Source organism: Ambystoma mexicanum, chromosome 5p, assembly GCF_040938575.1.
Source record: "Ambystoma mexicanum isolate Mex_15411 chromosome 5p, UKY_AmexF1_1, whole genome shotgun sequence".
In the NCBI taxonomy this organism is placed as follows: Eukaryota; Metazoa; Chordata; class Amphibia; order Caudata; family Ambystomatidae; genus Ambystoma; species Ambystoma mexicanum.
The window spans coordinates 320,694,410-320,716,754 of record NC_090930.1 but is presented as its reverse complement, the minus strand read 5'-3'; the positions used below and the strand labels follow the sequence as shown (position 1 = coordinate 320,716,754).

At 43.9% G+C, this 22,345-nt stretch overlaps 1 protein-coding gene across 2 annotated transcripts in view; it reads right to left on the bottom strand.

The window, feature by feature from the left end:
- Positions 1 to 22,345, bottom strand: part of IDS (iduronate 2-sulfatase) — a 364,864-nt gene that overhangs the window by 201,072 nt on the left and 141,447 nt on the right. For both annotated transcript variants that reach the window (XM_069612759.1, XM_069612760.1), the window contains exon 2: positions 15,780 to 15,916. In XM_069612759.1, coding sequence (XP_069468860.1) covers positions 15,780 to 15,916 — 137 coding nt within the window. The remainder of the gene's footprint in view (positions 1 to 15,779; positions 15,917 to 22,345) is intronic.

Here is a 22,345-nt window from a genome sequence, read left to right as displayed (position 1 = left end):
TGCAATCAATCCTTTATCACTGTAACCGTAACCCTCCCCCCTTAAGCACTCTTGGGCACTCACTTTTTAAGATGCCCTCTGCTGATCCCAATCAGATGACATCCAGGCCACAATGGATACCATGGATTATGAACATTCCTCAAAGGATACAGCAGCAACAACCACGTTAAAACCTCAATTTGAGGAATGGCTTTACATCTATTGTAATAAAGTGCACACCATTCTCGAACCTATCAACGGGTTCATTCTTTGGTGCACAGCATGCAGTAAGAATCATTTTGCATGGGGCATGGCTCAACGTGCAAGACGGCACCTGCCATCTGAGAGCTCCATGGAGTGGAGTGCCCCTGGCCGAATTGGGGTTAACCGCAACCATACTGCCTCCCTACTGCCTACATGAATTGGCGGGAGCAGATTGAGGGTCTGGTGAACAAGCCCGATGGGTTTCCGACTCCCTATTGAGGGGGAGGCAGGTGGGGGTGAGTCGGTGGGGACTCCTCATGAAGTCGGCCAACCTCAAAATTCAGCACGTCTTGTGTGTTTTTCACATCAGTCATGCTGGCATGGAGTGTCTTGTGCCAGATCCACCATGGAGTTGAAGTCCCCACGCTATAATTAGAGGACATCCCCGATGAGACATTCTGGGGAGTAGTTCTCTATTAGGACTAGACTACTAGACTCATTTGGGGCATAAATCAAAAGCTAGGTTATTAAATGTCCAAATAGTGCCCCTTTGACAGGTCCGAGAACAGCTAGCTTAAAAAAGGGAAGTTCACTCCAAAATATTGATTTAAAAATATCGCCCATAAAAAAAGAAAATTTAAAAGTAAATCTACTTTTCAGTCCCTGTGGAAAATAATCAGCAAGTGTGCCTCCATGTCCTGCTTTTCAAGGACTTGGAGGCATCCATTTTGCATACCGAAACAGTTTTTCATTCTTTGCTCTCACAGCAGGAGCCCCTCCCTTACTGAGCTTAAGCTGCCGGAGAATTAGATAAATAATGCATTCACAGGACAGTCAACCCTATGAATGACAATCCTAATGCAGCAAACAAACCTTTCAAATCAGGAAAGAGTTTGTTCGAGGTCCAGGTCGAGCACTAACATAGGCATTAGAGTCCATTCGGACCACTTAGCAGTTCTGGACAATCTGTGCATTGGCTGCCTGCAGATTTCCCCCCCTCCCAGTCTCCCAAATCCCATCGGGAAGGAAGGAGGCTCCCCTTAATTACTGACTTTCACATTTGTATTTTGATATTAATACAACACATGGAGGTGTCACCTTACAGTATTGGGGATGCTTTCAAAGCAGTTGTACAGGGGGGAATTAATCTCAATGGTTCCGTTTCACTGACCACTTTTCAGAAGTATTTTTTATATGCAATTACTTTGAAAAACTCAAAATCTTTTCTATTTGGGGGTCTTCCGCCCACCCTCCACAAGCCCACCCCTTAACCCCTGTATATTTTGAAGTTTCTTCAAAGTAGTGTTATTGCAAAAAATGACTTCAAAAAAAGAAATCCTGCCGATGAAAGGACGCAAAAACAACTGCCTATACTCGCATGAAATAAGAGATTGGTTATAGGCAGAAATGAGACAATGAAAGCTATCCCTTAAAAAAGGAACTATAAAAGCACAACAGAACCTCAGACAACAAGGGATCTCCTTCCTCACGGGATCTGTTGGAAGCCCCCATAACCGACGAGGAAGAGGGAACAGCCATCTAAAACCTCCTTCTCCGCAAGGTCCCAGGTCCGGATGAATTCACCACGTTTTTCTATAAAACATTAAAGCCCCAAATTATACTAGACCTCACGAAACCATTCAATTCTTTGCTGAACTCTGGGACAATCTCCCCAGCTATGGCAGAATCTAACCAATCAAATTCTCATGCCAGGCAAATCACTGCCATATTGCTCTTGTAGGCTCATATCCGAATGCGAAAGCAAAGATATATGGGAAAATACTAGCCAATTGTCTGGCCGGGAACACCCTCACCACATCCACACAGACCAATCAGGGTTTGTGATGGGTCAATCTCCACGCTCAAACATCCGTAGATCAGAAAACTTGATCAATTTGGCAGCCCAAGAACATGGCTCCTCTAGTTTAAGCAGGACTAGACGCTAACAAAGCATTCAACAAAGTCGATTGGCGGTTCCTACTAACAGTGATTACTGAAATGGGATTTGGCCCCACCTTTTTGACTTGGGTGAAAGCCACACTTAATGCCCCAAATACAAGACTTGGGATCAACAACCGCTTCATCCAACAGATTGATCAAGCCAGACCAGTCCATCAGGGATGTCCACTTTTTCAACTTCCTTTTGATCTTTACATTGGACTTTTGGCCCTTAACAGATCTAATACTTGTTCTTTTAGAATGTGCTTGATACCAGAGATTGGTTTCGAAGCACGGGATGGGGATTCAAACCTGTGTTGCGTTGTCCTACCTCCAAGACAAACGTGTTGCCCCCTGAGCGATCCCCCCCTCTAATGACAAAGATATAAACATTCTTCTCCATAAATTGGCCCTATACACAGATGATATCCTGCTGTTCTTGATGGAAGCAGACTCTTCCCTGCCAAGAGTGATGGCCGGAGCTTACTCTGCATCCACTTGTCTGACTATCAATGAGAAAGAATCCGTAATAAACAACTTACTTTGATTTCAATAAGAGGGACCAACCAAGACATGTTATGGATTGGGAGAATCCACGTGATAAAAATTAACCTTGCCCAATTGCTATTCCTTTTTAGCAGTCCTTCAATTGAAATCCCCAAGCGAGACATAAGGCTACTACAAAAAGGAATGTTATGCTACATATGGAAGGCCAGATCTCCCCCATTGCCCCTGCCATGAATAGCCCAAAGGATTTTGCTTCCCTCCACTGCATTTGGAGGATTCGGGTGGCCAGATGTCTACCTATACATTAACTGACCAAATAAAACCATGGCTACATGATCCCTCTAACACAAAACACAAATTGGAGCCAGATCAAACAGGCAACAAAAACCCACCCAATGGATCTTCTTGCCTTTTGAGGGAAGACCCTGTAGTGCGTGTTCGAAAAGGATCCAAAACATGGCGCCGGTACGCAGCTATTTTGGACATCCACTTCTGAACCACAATGAAAGTAAATTTTCTGTGAGCTCAGTTAGAAGGAAGACATGAGTTCTGCAATGGTTGCAATATTGTATTATGAATCAGATGAGCTCACTATGGAGGCTAGTAGTTGTATTGTTCACTCAAGGACAAGCAGAGTCAGATGTGCAGGCGCATTGAGACGGGGTGCTGGGAATGAGCGCGCAATAGACAAGCTGGGTTTCTCCACTGCCGTCTGGATTTTTCCGCTCTTGCCTCCCATGCTTGCCATCTGCCCTTCGGGGAGGACGGTCTGCAACTTATGAAGATCCCTTAAGAAGAGAGGTATCCCAAAAGGAGACAGAATTGGAACCCTGGGAGATTAAGTCTCGCTGAGAGGGAGGATGCTCTGCTCCAGGCCCCATTAGTTGACGCACAATCCCTCTGCCTACCTGCCATGGGACTGGGTAGTGTTGTCGTGGCGGAGATGACGTATTCTTCTATAACTGCACCAACGGTGATGTATATCTATCGTACTTGGATTCATATATAACCAGTTGCATTTATTCCAGTTTTATGTATGTTTATGGAGTGTGAATAAAAGAGCCAAATATTAATCATCTAAGTGTGCATTATTGCTTTCCTGTGTCAAGAACTTTTAGTCTGTTTAAGGGAGTAATTCAAAGGTCATTACATGCGTCTGAAAAGCTGAACACCACGTAAAAAATATATGGCCACTGAAGGGAGACTACTACAGTATTGTTTTACTACTGGATAGAGCACAAAGGCTCTGGGGTGTACCCAGGTCTTTAACCGTTCTCTTCAGCGTTGGGCAACCCATATTTTACTCTCGGATGAAACCTGTGGAGACCAGGAATGAAGAGATTGACCAAGGTATTCAACATAAAATTAAACCCATCTGTCCTCAACTCTAATGGGAGTTCCTGCGTAAACTAAGGAAACTCTGGTGCTAATCAGAAGTCCTGTGTAGGTCCAAATCAAAAAGCACTGTCCCAGTGAAAAAGGCTCCTATGCTATCCCTTTCACAACAATAAAGAATAGTCTGGCTCTGCTTGTGACCCAGGAGAAGGACTCCCTTCTCCTGAATGTAAAGTGTCCCAAGACGCCAAAAATGTTCACAAATGTTCTGGGCTTTGAAGAAAAAACAAACAAAAAAAATGCTGGGGCTACAAGAATGCCTCCTTTCTCCTAGCTGGTTAACCAATGTCTCTTCTCGTTCTCAGCAAAACCCGCCATTCCTTTATGGAGGTTTTCACAGATTTTCACTGGCCACCAGGTTCCACTTGTATAACTTGACATTCTGCCTCCATGTGGGACACATTCACTTTCTGCTTCGACTACTGCTAACACCTAGTTGGCCTGCAAGATGTTCGTGTGTGTTCTCTTTAACCACACCATCCATATTACTTTCTCGAGCCTCTCAATAGCGTCCTTCGGTTTCTACCTCTGCCTTGACCTCCATCTCCAATTCCATCGTCCTCTCCACCTCCTTCTGTCTCCATCTTTTGGAAGGTTATATTAGCTAAAATAGAAGCAAACAGGAATTCTTATACTTGATGGCGCTCGAAGCACAGGTGGATGAACTCGTTCCCTTTGGTTTTCCACGTTTGATCACTCACGCTTTAAATGCAGCAAGTCTCACGCTAGCCCAAAGTTGAAAGAGCCTGGAAGGTGCCTTGCAGGGCTTGTGGTCGACAAAATCTTGGAGCACTTGTAAAATGGCGAGAATGTTTGCTGTGCTACACGGCAGCCTACAAAAAGCTAAAGGGAATGGTCTCCATTTACCACCTTCTGTACATTCACGCTGTCTAGCACTCAGTTGCCAAATCTATTGTATTCCCAATCCTTACTGTGAGCCGCTTGCCAATGCAATAAATCATGAAACCTTGTTTAGGCCAGATCCCCACCAGAGAGACTGTACAAATGCAAACTGTTCAACGAATAAGGTTTGGTTTTTAGAAATGCTACAATGTGATCTCACCCCTTTGTTTGACCAGTGATTTGTGTGAACATTTATAAAGTAATTAAAGTGGCGTACAAATAAAGCAAAGTAACGAATCATTTTGCAATTTAAAATAAATCATCTCAGCCTATAAAATCAACCCCCATAGGCATGTGTGGTCCTCAACATTAATGTTTTCCGGTTTTGCATTTGGCGTGGGTATTCTTTAGCTTTCATTGCAAGGCAACCCTTGCAAGTTTACAGAGAATTTTACTAAATGTTTAACTTTACTGGCCGTTTTAGTTCCAAATGTTCTTGAAGTTTGGCAAACTGTGCCACTTGTCAAGTGTTCTCTTGGAAGCAAGTCACTGGTGAAAATACGTTCATGAAATAAAGCTTTGCATTATTGTGACACCACTCGCTTTACATTGAGGCAGTCTCCATGCCATTCACTTGCTTTGTCTGCGCAATATTTCTTACAGTTGGACCAACTGCGTCCACTTGAAGCGGTGCAACATTTCAGCACCTCTTCCTTCAGATGATGTTTCTGAAGTTTGAAGATGGTTTTTGGGTTCCATTTATGGGGGCAAGGTTAATACATAGGAGGGTGTGATTTTGCAACAAGGCTTTCCTGGCGATATAGAAATTGGTGCAAGTTTACTTTACCTTTCAGTAGACTATTCCAGCGGGGCAAGACACCACTTTAATGACTTCCCGCAGTTCAATCGGAGATGGTGGACATACCGATAGTTATTGCATTTTTTAAGCTGAAGGACTTCGACCTGTATATTGACAAATGGGACATATGGCCCATGATATGGTCGTGGTGTTGCATGTTCCCACATTTTGCTGACAAATGACGGTCTGTGAAAAGCTTGTGCAGTGGCAGAAAAATCTGAGACATATCGTTTTGGCCTAGTGCTGCAATCATACAGCACCCCCACTAAGGCCCCCGTTTTCCTACATTAGCAAATACATGACTGATGCAAGCCAGATAGGACAAAAGTGTGCGACAAGGCAAACATGTTCATCATGCCAAAGGGCTTCCCAGTGCAGACGCCAAACCCCTCCCAGACCACAAGTACTTTTCTGATTCCTGAAGCAACATCCTGAATGTATGCTAGTGACTCTAGTGTAAGGCTAGAGTTAGAATCCATAGCAGCATCTAACAACGCTTTACACAAGAAATCCCAGAACTAGTTGGTGCACAGCGCACTTATTCTTGCCACAACTGGAGTTAAAAGCCTTGTTGGTTCCAGAGCTGACCAAAGTCATGGTGACAATCCCCCTTTTTCATCTCCGATAGAAGCCTCGTCCACAAAGTACACTAGTTCTGGGTTCGGTAATGCCATGTCCAGCAAGCGAGATTGTCAGTTATTCCTACACGGTCCCCTGATCCAGTCATCTGTTTCTCAAGCCAAGGGGATGGGTGACTAAGCTGGACAACAGGTCAGTGTGATATTTGAGGCATTCACCAACAGAATGTCATATTTTGTCAATTGTGACGAGGACAGGTGTGCTCTTGTTTACAACAGGGAGATTACGCCATGTGGGACAGCTACTTTCAGCAGTGAACCTAAAATTGCTGCTCTGCGACTGCAGTAGCAGCAGGGAACCCAAGAGCTATGGTCATTAGGTCTGCACCCCAATCTAAATCAGTACAGCAATGATATTTGCACCTATGTTTGTGTGAGGCTAGCTGGAGCAGAGGGCACTGGCTTTTGGGAGTGTAGTTCTCTGGAGGCAGAGGCAATTTGCAGGGGGTCGATGGAAATCTTTGGTTCACCTACTTGTAATAGTTAGACTGTTGAGATAGGAAATTATTCTTGCCGTCGATCCAATGGGGCACCTCTTAATGTCTACCCCTTGCACTACCGAAAGTTCTGAAAGGCGGTTGGTTTACCAACCAACTCAAGTTGCTGTTGAAGCTTTGGTTTAGTCCCAAAACCATTGCGTTTTCCAATGAAATCGGTATCCTTTGGTCTTACGATGTTGTTTGGACAGATTTTAAACCGTATTTATACAATGGAATCTATTCTGCATCTGGTGAACAGACTTGGGCAAGAGGTGCACTTCAGGAATTAACTCCAAAAGCCCATATCCAGATTATTCTAAAGGTGTACCCCATTCGAAGACCACCAGTTGGCCACTGGCTTTGTTGGCCAAGTCAGTCCTCTGCCACTGTCCTCACTTATACTCAGCCAAATAAGTGTTGTAGCACTGAATTAGTCTCCTTCTAGAGCAAAAAGGTGGTTATTCTTGAATATTTGTAAATTCCTTGACTAGTCTCAAGGTCTTCCGGTGACCATGCGGCATGTATAGTCCCTAAACCATCTTCCCAGTCTGTGCTGTTGGTGCTTGGATAACACAGGAGTACCTTCCACAGTTAGTACCTCACCCTTGTAAAGGAAAGCAGTGAACAGGGACGACAAGCATCCAAAACCTAGGGCAGCCTACTGCCCAGGCATTTGCGCATTGGTTGCAAAGGATTAATATGGTGTAGACAGTCTGGGGTGGAGGGGCAGGGGAGTGAGTGTTCGTAGTGAAGGGCAGTTGGTCACGAACTGAAGCAGGTTGCTGGACTATCGGCCCCTGCAGTTCGGTCTGAGATAGGTCTAACTGTAGCAGCCGTCAAGGGTGGGTGGTTTCCCCATTCATGTGCTTCTTTGAGGGACTAGCTGGATTGTAATAAACATGTAACAAATGGAGAACCTGGCTACTCCGCACCGGCTATCCAGTAATTATAACAGACACCATTTACCACTTAAAATCCTTACAATTAGAATTTTTAGAAATTGATGAGTTGCTAGTAAACAACATTAATATATCTGCCATCTCCTCACCTTGCATATTTTTCACCAATTGAGGATACAGTAGATTGGGTGGCAGCCCAACTCCACCCTAATTTTCCCTGGTTTTAGGCTCTTCATTTGATCTCTCAATATGTTATTTAAATACGTTAACCTCCTAATTTTGGAAACATTCCAATGCCTCGGCATATACGAGTAGCACCTTAACCCCCATTGTTTCAAACTTTTCCTTTCTTCAACGAATGCAGGATTTACAGACAAAAGGAAAGTTATCTTCTAGTGGCAACAGGTTATGGAAATTCTCTGTTACAGGGTTCGAAAATGGAAGTAGCTTAGAGCTATTTAGCTCCTGGTAATGGCCAAGGAGAGCCTGGGTATCTTGAAACAACCAAGAGCTATCAGACTCCCCAGGCAAGTGGTGCCGTACAAACAGTTTTGTATTGACTATAGGTTTGGGTATGTGAAAAAAAAAAAAAAAAAAAAAAAAAAAAAAGAATAAAGGACACAAGAAAAAAGTATTTTGGATAATATAGAAATAACAAAAGGCTAAATTGCTGTGCACTATAGCTTCTGGTTCCCCCAGGGTAGCTCCTGCGTAATGGGTGACGCCCGACACCCAGGAGCTACATTTTGCACCTGGCCAACAAATGAAGTATGTTGCTTACCTGTAACTCCTGTTCTCCAGCATTGGTATCTCATGGATTCACATGCTTTGAATAGACTGCCACAGCAGTGAACCTCTTGTAATAGGAGGTGTAATGGGAGAAGGCATACCTTAGTGAAACAAGCATTGCAGCACGGGTCATCTGACCTTTGCTTCAGCCTTGTTACTCCATGCAGTAATGTACGACAAAGGTGAGAGGGACTGCCCAGGTTGCTGCCCGGCATATGTCTGACAGGGGAATCCCTGCCCATAGCGCTGCTGAAGATCCCACTGCCCTAGTGGAATTAGCCTGAACAGGTCCCTATAACTGGATTGGCCCGGGTGTGCGCCGTGGAAATTGCGGCAGAGACCCATCTGGCCATCCCTAGTTTTGAAATAGGCCGACCTTTGTTAGGGGGCGCAAAAAAAAAAAATAGTTGAGACGTGCATCTGAAATTATTTGTTCTGTCTATGTAGAACTTTATAAGGTCTAGTGAGTGTAAAGTCTGTTCCACTGGTGTGGATGGATGTGAACAAAACTGGTAGGGTAATCTCAGTTTGTAAGTGGAAGGTGGATAGCACCTTGGGAATGAACTTCTGGCCACCACCACATGTTCGAACGGCACCAAGTCCACAAAACTCCACCTCCAGGAATCAAGAGTATTCATCCACGACCACTAGGAAGTGGGTACCCAGCGACGTGGATCCGCAGTCCGCCTGTACCACTTCCCAGGGCTCTGTTCCCCGAGGCATCACCTCTATGGACAGTTCTCTTTACAGAGGGGATGCCACCTGACGCACGCAGCTACAAAGTCACTTTGCGTTCTAACTCTGGGAACCACACTTTTAGCCACAGTCGGGCCTTGGTTTTCACCACACCCTGGTGTCCATGGTGGGCCAGGGAGATCGCATGATTAACCTTTGACTGAGGCACGACAATTCGATTACCGCTCAACAGAAGGCCAGAAGCCAAAAACGACAACTCCTCTCTCACTTTCCATAGTTGCTCCGGTCCAATCTTGGCCTGTGTGTGCCCGGCCAGGGACTCCAGCACCGTTTTCCAGGAGCCCTGATGCATGGCCTGTTTCAGGATCCGGAAGCACTCATCCTGCACTGCCGCCTCCTCCAGATCCACGAGGGGCATGGCATTGGGGTGGCTGCCTCCACCACCATGCGAACATGGTTGTCCGCCTCCTCGGCACATGTGTCCTGCTCTTCCCCTCCACGCACGTTTGGATGCCTGAACAGATAGTCCGCCGTGTTCACCCCTGGCCTGTACACCAGGGAGACCCCGTATTCCAGGAGGGCCAGCATCCTCCTCTCTATCCTGGCTGGCGGCTTGGATGAGGATCCGCCAATAAGGGAAGCAGAGGTTTGTGGTCCGTCACGACCGTCACCTAATGGCCCAGGACATAGAGCCTGAAGTGTCAATAGCCCCACAACACGGCCAGTGCCTCACGTTCAATTTGTGAGTACATCTGCTCAGTGTCGCTTTACTGGCGTAAACCACCGGGCAGATGCTACCATCCCGATCTACTTGTGTCAGTATGGCCCCCAGGGCAAAAGGGCTAGCGTCCACAACAATTTCCGACGGAAGGCAGGGTCGAAAAATACCATGGTGACGTCAGTGCACTCTTGATATCATCAAAAGCCGCCTGTTCAAGGGGGCCCCAGTGCCAGCTTGTTTCCTTCTTTGTGAGGGCCCTCAGAGGCTCCGATCTTGAGGCAAGGTTTTGGATGAAACGGCCACAGTTACCATGCCGAGGAAGCTCCTCACATCAGACACGGTCTCTGGTGGTTGTGCATTCTTGATGTCCTAGACTTTCCTTGGATCTGGCGACACACCCCTCTCCTTGAGGACAAACCCAAAGAACTCAATGGATGGGTGCAGGAATTCACACTTCTCCCTGTGGAGGGTGAGGCCAAGCGACTGCAATCTTTCAAATGTCCTAGCCAGCCTGCGCAGGTGGTCGACCTCAGTTCTGGCAAACACTAGGTTATCACTAATGTTCAAGACGCCCTCCAGGTCAGTGAGGGCACCCCGGATGATGTTCTGAACCAACTCCGCCGCTGATGACATGCCAAAACTGAGTCCTATAGCGGTAGAGCCCCCGGTGGGTGGTAAATGTAGTAATGTACCTTGATTCCGGGTGCAGGACCACCTGATGGTAGCCAGCCTGGAGATCCAGTTTGGAGAAAAACCGGGCACCCTGCACCTCCGCAATAATGTTTTCAATTGTTGGGGTGAGGTGTCTCTCCCTTTCGATGGCCTTATTGGGGAGCCTCATGACGCAAATGCAGATGGAATCAGGTTGCTTGGGTTTCCTCGCCACTACGATTGGGGACACCCACGGAGTCGGACCCTCCACCTTCTCGATGTCCAAGTTCACAAGATTGTCCAACTCTTTATCCACCTGCTCTCGAAGATGAAAGGGCACACCCTCCGATGTTTGAGGGCAATTGGCTGCACCGAATCATCCATGTAAAGCCTCACGGGGTCGCCAGCCATCTGGCCAATTCCATTGAACAGTGCAGAATACTTGTCCAGGAGGTCATTGATATCCTCAAGATACACAGAATACGCAAACCTGACGATGCCGAGGGCCTCTGCTGCAGCGCAGCTCAGGAGAGTGTTCGTGCTCACTGGCGTCACGTAGAGCCGTAGTGTTCCACTTTTGCTACGAAGGCACCGTCCAGAGGGATGGGTTCCAGACCCCCGAAGGCAAAGATGCTGGCCTTCGGACTGACCAGCTTGGGAGGCATGTCCATTGTATCATAGTGTCCACGGGCCATCACATTGACCGACGCACCCTTGTCCACGAGGACTGGAACCGGTGACTTGTTCACCTCCACCACACACCTTGGCCGTCGCCTGTTCTTCGATTTGAGGGCTCCCACACTTGAAACAAAGAAAATGTTCTCTTCCTCTTCTTCGTCCACTGGGGGACCCTCCTTGCTTTGGTCAACCTGAGCCACATTCAGTGGGCGATTCTGGCGAAGGAACCCAGACCAAACCGGGCCTCTGGGCACCATCACAGGCAGGGCTGCCTTGCACTTCCAGGAAAAGTGATCCGCCAGACCACACCTTCCACATGTTCTTCCAGCTGCAGGACATTCACCTGGGTGGGGTGGGTCATACCCACACTTGTGACACAACTCACCAGCTCTTCCACCTCTGTTGCGGAGACCAGTTCCAGTTCTTTCAACACCTCTTCCACCACGCCACAAGGCACACACCTCCTCAGTCTTGATCGGGCGTGTGCCAGCCTCCATCCTGGACGCCCGGGCTTCGGACACTTCATGGCAGCATCCTAGCTCAAGGATGCGGGCCAGCGTGGTGCCTGGCTCCCTCCGTACCTGCCGTCTGTTTGCCAGAGGAGCACGCCTGGATGAGCATCATTCAAATCAGGTCATCTGCATCACCCCATGCACATGCCAACGACAGGCACCTGAGGCAGCCATAAAAAAATGCCCAAAGTCTCATCCTCGTTCTGCTTTACAGACTGCATCACAAACCTTTCGTAGTCCGCATTGGCAAGAGGTAGAAAATGAGCCTGGAAGACAGTCTTTGCAGCCGCGTAGGAGCCGTCGGCCATTTGTAGTGACTCGTAGATTTCCTGCAACACAGGTCTAGCCGCATCGAGCATGGTGGCCAGCTTGCTGTCATCGACCGTCTCCATTGTGGCCCTGAAATACATATCGAAGCGGTCCACCCACTTCTTCCATCTGGGCCCCAGACTGGACGGTGGGCCTGAGATAGCGAACTGAAGAATGGGCTGCGGAGCCGCCGGGCCCCGTGCTTGGGCCATGACAGGAGGTGGCGGCTGAACAACCGGTTGTGCCGCTGTTAGAGCCTGAGGCAATGGTGCCTGAAGTTGGGGCAGTGGTTGAGGCTGCTGCTGGTCTGCGGGTTGCCCACTGTCCTGATAATCAGGACCATTCACGGGATAGAGCGCACAGGCATCACCCAGCATGGATTTTGGGGGCCGCAACTCACTCCCACCACCGCAGCACAGTCATGACACCCACACACAGGCAATGTGACGTCCAACCTGGCGGTTGGAAAGATGATGGTAGAGGATCCACCCCCCCCTCATGCACAGACACAGCAGTAAGACATGATGAAGAAGATGAGAAATGGAAGTCCTCGGCTGCAGCAGCTCGATATGATGGATTTAAACTCAGATGCAGTGGTGCTGTGCTCAGGCACAGGTGCCCCAAAAATTGAGCCAAGGAGATAATAGGCTAAGCAGGCCCAGCCATTTCAGCCCTTCACCTCACTTTCACTCGACGTTCGAGGCCCAGAAATTAAGAAAAATGCAGAATTCGGGCATTGGTGTGCAGGTATAACTTCCTGCTAACAGTTTGTCCAAAAATTTGGCCTGGATGCCTCTCACCGTTTGCACCGAGCTTGGCGAGTGTCCACGGCTGAAATCTAAGATGGCAGCCTGCCGCGTGGTAATTGCACAGCCTACGGCGTGAAACAAAACTCTTCCAAAGAACCCCGTTTCAGGAAGAAAAATTTAAGTGACCTTCACCGCTGGGCCCAGGCATTACACCGACCTCGTTGCCACTGTTGGGAGGGTGTCAGAACTCCCACTCGCGATGCCCTTAAGCCCTCAAGCACTCACAGAATGACACAGACACCCGTTCTGCTCGAGCTTCCCGGTCGCACTGTCGCGGCCGGGAACGCCCCCTTTATTTATACTGCACGCGGCGGCGTGCAACGTCACGCCGCTGCATGCACTTCCCTTAAAGGGGCAGCGCCACACTAATGAAAATTACAATCTTTTCTTACAACGCGGCTGCAATTTTCCCATACTTCCATCTTCAAGACCACAGTTCGAGCTGTTCCACATATAACGTGAACCCAAAAGAGCCACTCACACAGACCTCTTCTCATCAACTCGTACCACGTGCATATTATGGACAAACAAGAGAAACAGCTATGCTATAAAAAAAAAATGCATGTAATGATATGATTGCACATGAAGTAGCTCATGTGTCAAAAGCAGAATAATCACGTGATAAAAATGAAACAAAAATCTAGTCCCACGGTAGGAATACTTTTTAAAAAAGTAAATAAGGGCCAAAACATAAACCAGATTTACATTTTGACATACAGCTGTTAAAATAAGCAGACGTGGTTATGGACTGTTTTGCAGAGGACAATCCATTTCAAGAAACGGAAATACGTTCCATAAATTGAGGGAGATAACTGCATCAATTCAACCTAATCATTCATTTGCCATAGCAGAACCTAGCCACTTGATTCAGGGAAATATTCTTTATCAACCATGCAGCAAGTCAGTTCTCAGTTCTCCATAGGCATTGGACACATTGAATGTCACCAGGCTGAATGGAATCAGTTTAATTCCATATTAGTGTTCAATCACCTGCCTGCAGAGATCATAGAGTAACATCATAGATGTCTGCATTGGAACTGGAGTACCTGCAAAAATAGACTATACAGATCTTCACCGGCCAGTGAGTCACTTCCCTGGACCATAAGCCAGTTTTGTTTGGAAGGCTTTCAAGGCCTAACGATCAGACTGAGGCTATGTGGGTTGTTTTAGACTATGTACAGGGTTATTGCCACGCTACCACCTTTATCTGTTGGCCCAGTGGATTGGGTAGTTAAATAGTAAAAGCTCAGCGAGCACTGTGGTGCCTTCTTTAAGCCGTTTTTCAGTGAGTCAAAAAATGTTGTAGGTGGCTTTAATGATGCAGCGAGGAAGCCAGCAATTAACTTCGTAGTTATGTTATACTGTATATATTTTATACTGCAGAGAATCATTAAGTAACGTTAGAGTCGCAGTAAGGGGACTGTAGATTTTAGGCTTGGTTTAGAGCAGGGAGCTTTATGTAGCTTTTGTCAGATTAGGCTTGGCATCATTAGGTCAAAGAAGGGATTATATGATGGCTGCTAGTTCACCATCAGAGCATCTTACAGAGCATCATCAAAAAGGGACTTTGACTCCAATGTGTACTGTACAGCAACTGTTTTGGCATGTGACGTTAAAAATGCTGGCCATTAAACAGGTGACTAAAAAAAAAGATGAGTAAAACACATGCATATTTTCATTGCATTCCCCTTAAGAAAAAATAAAACTGCCCCCAGTAAACAATTTGCAGGTTCCCAGAGAGAAAACTGAATACTACCTTTCTTTCATCAAAGAATCCTCTTCAATTTAGTTTCTTCATACCTTTAGTTTGCATCCGGTCAAATGGCTTCTTAAATTACCTGGCACACCCTTATAAACAGGGTGTTATCATTGATCTTGTCATCATGCCTCCTGCACACAGTTATCTCCAGGGGGTTATATTAAAACGTAGTCATTCCACAAGGGGAGCAGTTTGTGTAATCAAACAAGGATGCAGTAAATTAGTTTGCGATTACTGGTCAGTTTGAGATTACAGAGTTGGAACAGTGTCTACGTGATGAACAAGGTTAGAAGCTGCAGACCAGGCACCATTCAATCTCCTTTCTAAGGTCCCTACAAACGAGGACTAGGTAATATATCACAAGATTTCAACCATAGCTTTTCATATTGATCCCAGATCCCAAGTGTCAAGTGCCCTGTACCAGTAGTAGAGCTATATGTAGCTCTAAATACCTTGGAAAAAAGGAACTTTGTGTTTGGAACATGAACACTCGCAGTGGACATAACAGTGCAGAGCAATCCTTTTACAAGTGATGCCTTACAGTGCAGAGTCACGGTGATCAGAGTAACCAAACCTGAGGTAAGGAAGTCAGGACATCCGAGGGAAATTAAACAGTTGCAAATTGCTGAAGGTCACAGAAAATAGGAATATAGACAGACACCTACTGTAGTGCTAGGGAATGTGCAGTAAGGATTATGTACATGATCCTGCTATATATTCCATGGCTGTTTAGCTGACTCATAAAATGTAAAATCTAAAGATTGGTGGTCACTTACAGTACAAAAGGGGGAAGGGGTGAGGAGGATGGAGGGGGCGAGGGGGGTCATAGTTAAGTAGTTTTCCACTTACACAGGGACTCCTTCAAGGGATGCATCATTTTAGGGCCATCATAAACCATGCAAGTGTTCTGCATCACAGTTGGATGATTGTTTGGTCTCCTGGGTTCCTAGTAGGTATATCGTGAGATAAAGTGTTCCAGGACATATGACAAACTGGAGATGCAAGCCCATTAACTGAACCAGATCTGCATGTTGAGGCAGTCCCCGTTGGGGTTACTAGAAAAAGAAATCCATGTACACATACCATCTCACCATCTGTAATATAAATGACTCACCTGTGCATATGCATTTTGAAAAACAACACTTTGAGATGACAGTTGATCGATGTTTGGTGTTTTAACAACTGCATCTCCATAGCAACCCAACGTTGTGCGCAAGTCATCCACTATTATGAAGAGAACATTCATCCCATCTGTAAAGAGAAATTACAAGTTTGTACAGAAACACCAAGAAAAATGCATCTCAAAAGCCTACTTATGACAACCCCTCTTACCGCAGCTAATGTTCTGCTAGTCATAATTTCCAGTCTACAACAAATACACCACCCTTCACTGAAATTATAACCAATTTGGCAATCATCCTGTACACCACTAAGAACACTCAATGAAGCTCTACAACAAGCATCTTGCTACAATAGTACAGGCACCATGGCATTGTCAAGGAAAATTAGGGATTGTTTGGGTGATCAGCAACTAGCTCTACTGTCACTCACTATGCAGAGTTGTCGTGTGTAAGCGCAAACTATGAAGAACTATTATTCAGAACATATGTAATGAACACTACTGGGTTGAACAGGTAGCAATATAATGCATGCTGCCGGACTGGAGGCCGTGTAATGGCTGCTCGCTTCTGAACATTGCAGAGCTAATAACATCTTCACATTTAGTTTACTCAAGTTGGTACTGTCCCACTTTGAGGATTATTATGTCCAAATCTCTGGAACCCCAATGTGGGCAGCAATGGCTCAATTGAGCAAATAACTACATGGCTCATCTTGGAGGAAGAGTTTGTTCTGAATGACATCAGATGGAATAGTCATCTGCAATGCTTGTACAGATTAATTGATGTTTTTGGAGTGTGAAGAGGCAAATCTGAAAGTTTGAAAGAATATTTTCAATTTATGAATAATCTGGCAACCAGAATTAAGTTCACTAAACAGAGCACTACCAAACAACATTTTTGGATTTACAGATTTACAGCTATGTGTGAAAGATGGGAGCTTGGCAACTACAGATTCCAATAAATTGACAGACCGGAATAGTCTTTTGCTTGCCTCAGGTTTTAATCCAAGTCAAACTATTGAAAGTCTACCGTACAGTATTTTTACGGGATTAAAGAATACTTTCAGAAGATCAAGAATTCATCAAGAGATCAACTCCATTCCTTAACAGATTTGCAGAAAGGGGTTACTCTGAGACTATTCTATCCGGAACAAGAAAAAAGACAGAGGAAGAGAGGAAAGATCTCACAAACAAAAAAGATAGATAAGTTGGTGTACCTAACAACCTATTCTCAGCAAAGTTACAAAATCAAGAAAATCTTAAAGAACTCGGAAATGGTGAAAATTGATCCAACTCTGGATCAGTTATTTGAGCAGTACGACGTCCTTTCATTGCCTGCTTTTACATCACCAGGCTTTTAAACGTGCACATTACATTGAATGTGCTCATCGAATTTTTAAGGGGGGGTGGGAAAGATCAAATAAGGGTTTGGGTGGGTAGGCAATAGTAAAAAAAAAAAAACAAGTAGGTGTGGGGTTTGGGGGGACCCCCAAAAAAATAAATTATGAGCACATTCGATGGAATGTGCACGTTTAAAAGCCTGGTGATGTAAAAGTAGGCGATGAAATCACATGGAACCATTTGAGCAATTACCTATGTTTGCCTATAGAAAAAGTAAGCCATTGAGAGACAACCTGGTTCGTGCTGAATACACTGAGCCTAAAATAGATGAAAGATCTTTCAAAGGGGCGTTGCCCTGTAATAACTGAGCACTGCCATAATGTTAAGGGGAGTTTTATCAACCACCCTTATGAGGGGAAGAAACTAGCATTAAGACATACTACATGTGATTCCTCGAATGTTATGTATGGCATCAGATGCTCTTGTGGAATATGCTATGTGGACTTAAAACTACACGCAAAGTGTAATTGAGATAGACTGAACACAAGTAAAATGTCCGATCACAACAAACATTAACCAGTAGCACAGCATTTTGATGCAGCACACCAGACAATTGCACAGATGAGGTTTATTATCCTAGAACAAGTAAAGTTACCTAAACGCGGTGGAGATTTAACTAACTTAATTGATCAAAAAGACTTTCTGGATAGAAAGGCTTGATGCCCTAAACCCTAAAGGAATTAATCAGGAATTTGAATTCACATGTTTTTTGTAAAATATGTTTTGAAATATTCTATACTTATCTGTATTTACAATGGACTAATTTGTCAATATCATGTAAAGGTATTTGTTGATGGATCCTGTTAAATGAGAGTTCATTTGTACACAAAGATCGATTCGATGATGGACAGCTAAATATACCATTGATCAGAATAGAGCAGTACCGTGTCTAGATCATCATGTATTTATGTCTTTGATTTAAAATCATTATCAAGGTTGCTCGGATACAGCAGAGTATTGAGCAAAGCTATTTGTATACTAGTGAATATAAATCTAGATGGCCTCTCGATTTAGTGGACTACAACAGTAAAGTATTATAGTAATATCTTTGAATAGATTTCAAATAAAAAATGTTCAATAAAAATGTTTTTCGCAAGGTTACATACACAACCTGAGACAGGTCTTCAATTTCCCTCAATGCAATATGTGGTTAAAATTGAATTTGATTTTGTGATTGTGGAATTAGATGAAGCCTACTGGCTTTAACGATAACAGCATACCTTTGGGCGAATATTACATGGAGGAATCATACATTAACTCAAGCTGCTTCCATCACGTGTTTGGTTGTGTTTAATAATGCTTATTGGTTAACTAAAACAGGGTACCTTCTAAGATGTCTACTTCGTTAAAAAGGGTTCCGGGTGTAACTGACTGTATGCACATAGCAACAGAGTCACATGATCAAACAGCAGAATAAGTGCTGGTACAGCACGGGAGGCTGTTTTCACAGCCACCTCCCTTCTCCTGTACTGAGTATCATTAGAGGATTATAGATCATGTGTAGCGGTTCTCCACATTTTGGTTTGATGGAACACCACAATTACAGAATATATATGTATCTTGAATTTAGATAAAGGCATTGTCATCAATTCCGATTCATGTTAGTTACTGGTTACGACATTGGCAAATACAACGATCCAGAAGAAAATTCCTTTCAGTTGTGAATTTGGATACTCGGGTTAGTGTGAGATGGAGGTATTAATTACACTGGGTGTCAACAATGTATGTTTAAACTTGAAATATGTAGATAAAACATTTTTAAAAGATGATTTTGCTTGCCTAGATTTTTTGGAAAGCTAACAGTCGCCCCCGATGATGGGACTTTCTGATCCCCTTAGTGTTGATAAGAATATTCAAATGACTGACCATCTTCATTGAAGTTCAACTAATTATATTAAAGATTGTTATCTAAGATAGCTAGATAACTGATAGTTATCAGTTGGTGTTACGTTTTTTCTAAAAACAAACATTTGTTCCTTTATTTAAAATGTTTTCTGGATGAAATGGATCATCATTAATATTTGGATTGTATGTTTATGAAATTGAATTGTTCATTTTCACCAAACACATTCCTTGAATTACAAAATTCATGTAGCTATTCTGTTATATGAAAAGACTTATCTAAAGTACATGTGGAATCTTTTTCCATGAGAAGGGACAAGGTATCTCCTCAAGAGATTTGATGGGCTATTGTTCAACATGTTACCTCGGTCCTTGCAGCGAGGACTGTAGCTAGGGCATCTGAAGTGTATCAAGTGATTTACTTGAATGTATTGAAATTCTATTATTCAACAAATTTGATTGCAAAATAACCATACAGCGCCTCAACAGATATATGTTACTTGAATGAACATGTAGCAACACACATTTGAGTCACTATTGAATTGCTCCACTTCAAATTAGTGTGTGATTTACACATTACAGTTCTAATTAATGTGGGAAGTTCACTGCCCTGTGCCAATAGAATCAGTAATTGCTACATTTTGTTTACAAAAGTGTTGCATCAAAAACTGAGCTGTACAATATTAGATTTTTTATTCATTTGGGCCACAGCTCCATTTATACCAGGAACATTTAATCAGGCAAACAAAATTATTTTCAAAATATCCCATTTTAAATGCCTCTTTCACAAAACAAATCAATCATAAATAGAAAGCACCAAGCAGCCCTGATGGCCTTCAGCTTGAACGTGGTTTATATTTTAGGCCATACCATTGCACGCGCCCATGAACAATGAACAAACCAAGTACTAAAGTGTAAAGGATTTCCACATTCAACTAATACATCTGAAGTTTGAATTTGATTTGCCAATTTTTCCAAACCAGATACATAGCACAAAGACCGATGGACAAATGTTAATCCTATGAAGCACCTATGACGCAGACAGCCGATTGGCTATGGTATTGGAAGTTCTCATGGGAAGGAACCCTAGATTAGACTGGCATCACAATTAACATTTGCACTGACAGTTTTTCTAATGAAGGTCTATGTGAAACTGGCTGTTAAACAGGTTGTAGCTTATTGTGGTGGGCGGTCAGAACTTTACTGTAGGCTGGTTCAGTTTTGGGAGAGGAGTATAGTTTTGAGAAAAGATCCACTTTTTTAAAAATCAATGGCATATCAATTTCAGTCCTGAGCTTTGTTTTGATTAATAACTTGATCTATCTGGATGTTTACTTAATGAGCAACCAAAATAATGACCCCAAATAAATAGGTCCCACCCCACAATGCTATCCAATAATCATGCGGTTTGATCAATGCTTTAAATTATTGAAATAAATTCAAGCCTGTCACTAAGCTTAATGTAGGGAAGTTATCACAATATTTAATCAAAGGCAGCTTGTCCACAAAAACTGAAATAACCTGCATGCTTCAACCACACTTTCATACGCACAAACATCATCACATAATCAATTAAGTTCTAAATTACAATAAGACCAAATTCACTTGTGCTGCGTATCTGCCAATTTGTCAACACGCCTTTGCTACAAAACATTTCCAGATTATTCATATGCAGGGAGGAACGATGCTCTTTTGATCACAAAGCAATGTACAATAGATAAGAAATCAGATTTGATGGGAAGCAGTGCGCTTCTTACAAAGGGGTGAACTTGAGGGACATTCTGGCAAGGTTGCACAGGGGAGAAAATTAAGTCAGCATGGACAATACGCATGTCCACTTATGTAGATTAAGGACAACTAACATTCTTAAGTGCGTGCAGGTAGGCAGGACGGCCAGCTGTGCTCAGCATGTGACCTGAGGTGTGGGGGCACTTTACTGGAGTTGAAACTTGGATCAAATTGAGTTTAGCACAATATAAAACTGACAATAAAAGTTATTCATAATCATTGCTTACGCCTTCATTACATTGCAAGATATTTTAGGTTCATAATATTATCATAAGTTTTGTACAATCTGACAGTTGTGGATGAAATTTACATGGTTATATTCTTGACACAGAGGCTTTGAATACAATTAGTTGTGGCTTAATTTTCCCCAGAGACAGCAGGGGACCTGCATTTTTGTAGAACGTTACACTGCTGTGTCAGTCTGCTTGAGCTATAAAGCTGTATTTACTCACTAAACTGTTCTCCAACTACTTTAACTAGATTTCATCACATGGAATTAAAATACTCATTTTTAGCAAATGTGCTTCATTGGCTTTAGATTTGCCCATTTGAAGCCAATTGCACTGGACACTTTGACAAGGTTTGTACAACTTATTACCTAGCTTGGCGCACCGTCATTTCCTCATTCTATGAGAAGACCGGAGGCAAGCATTATGCTTATTCTTTAATACTGCTTAATCATAGCTTTCCAAATGTAACTTTCTTTTTTTTTTTTAAGTATGCAACTGACATAAAAAAGAAACTTTCATCACACATGAATCTGTAAGTAAACTCCAGTTAATGGACCCACTACAACTCCCATGAGGCCTCAGATGGGCAGTAGTCCTAGCCTCAGTCTCGTCCTCCAATGAGGATTCCCCTGACAGTATAAGTCCCTCCAGCTCAAGGTGCCTTCCTCTTTGATAAACTGACTCTCCTCTTCTTTTTTGCTGCTTACACAGCAAAGTATCGTCTTTACCTTCTATTGTTTAATTTCATAATTAAATATAGGTATTGCATTTGATAAAGTGTAACAGTGCTTAAGCACGGATTGATATTATATATAATCATATATGTTACCTTGTATAGAACGCTCTGTGTGTAATTAGGTGCGCTGAGGTGATTGTGCGCAAATATTTCAATTTTATACCCTGTTGGCATAATAAGAGTTTCAGAGGAGAGAAACGGCCCGTGAGAGTTATCGCTTGCACTAAGCCTCGTTTCGTCCTCTTAAGCCGAACGCGTACATTGTCTCATGAGCGTCACCAGAGATACGAGCTTCTGAAGGTGGCTGTGGCGCCACGATCTGAGCATGTGCGAGAAACCTCTCTCCAGCGGCCAGAGATTTCTGAAACCCGTGCAGCACAGCTCTAGAGCATGTACGCCCATGGGAGACACCACTTTAGGGCGTTTAGGCTCCTATTCAGAGGCAAAATAAAAAGATTATATACATATATTTGATTGAGGCACATTATTTTGAAGACTACTGACCAAGCTAGCACTGGTCGAGTTGTGCAATCCTCCAGACATACGTTACCTAGTCCCCTGAG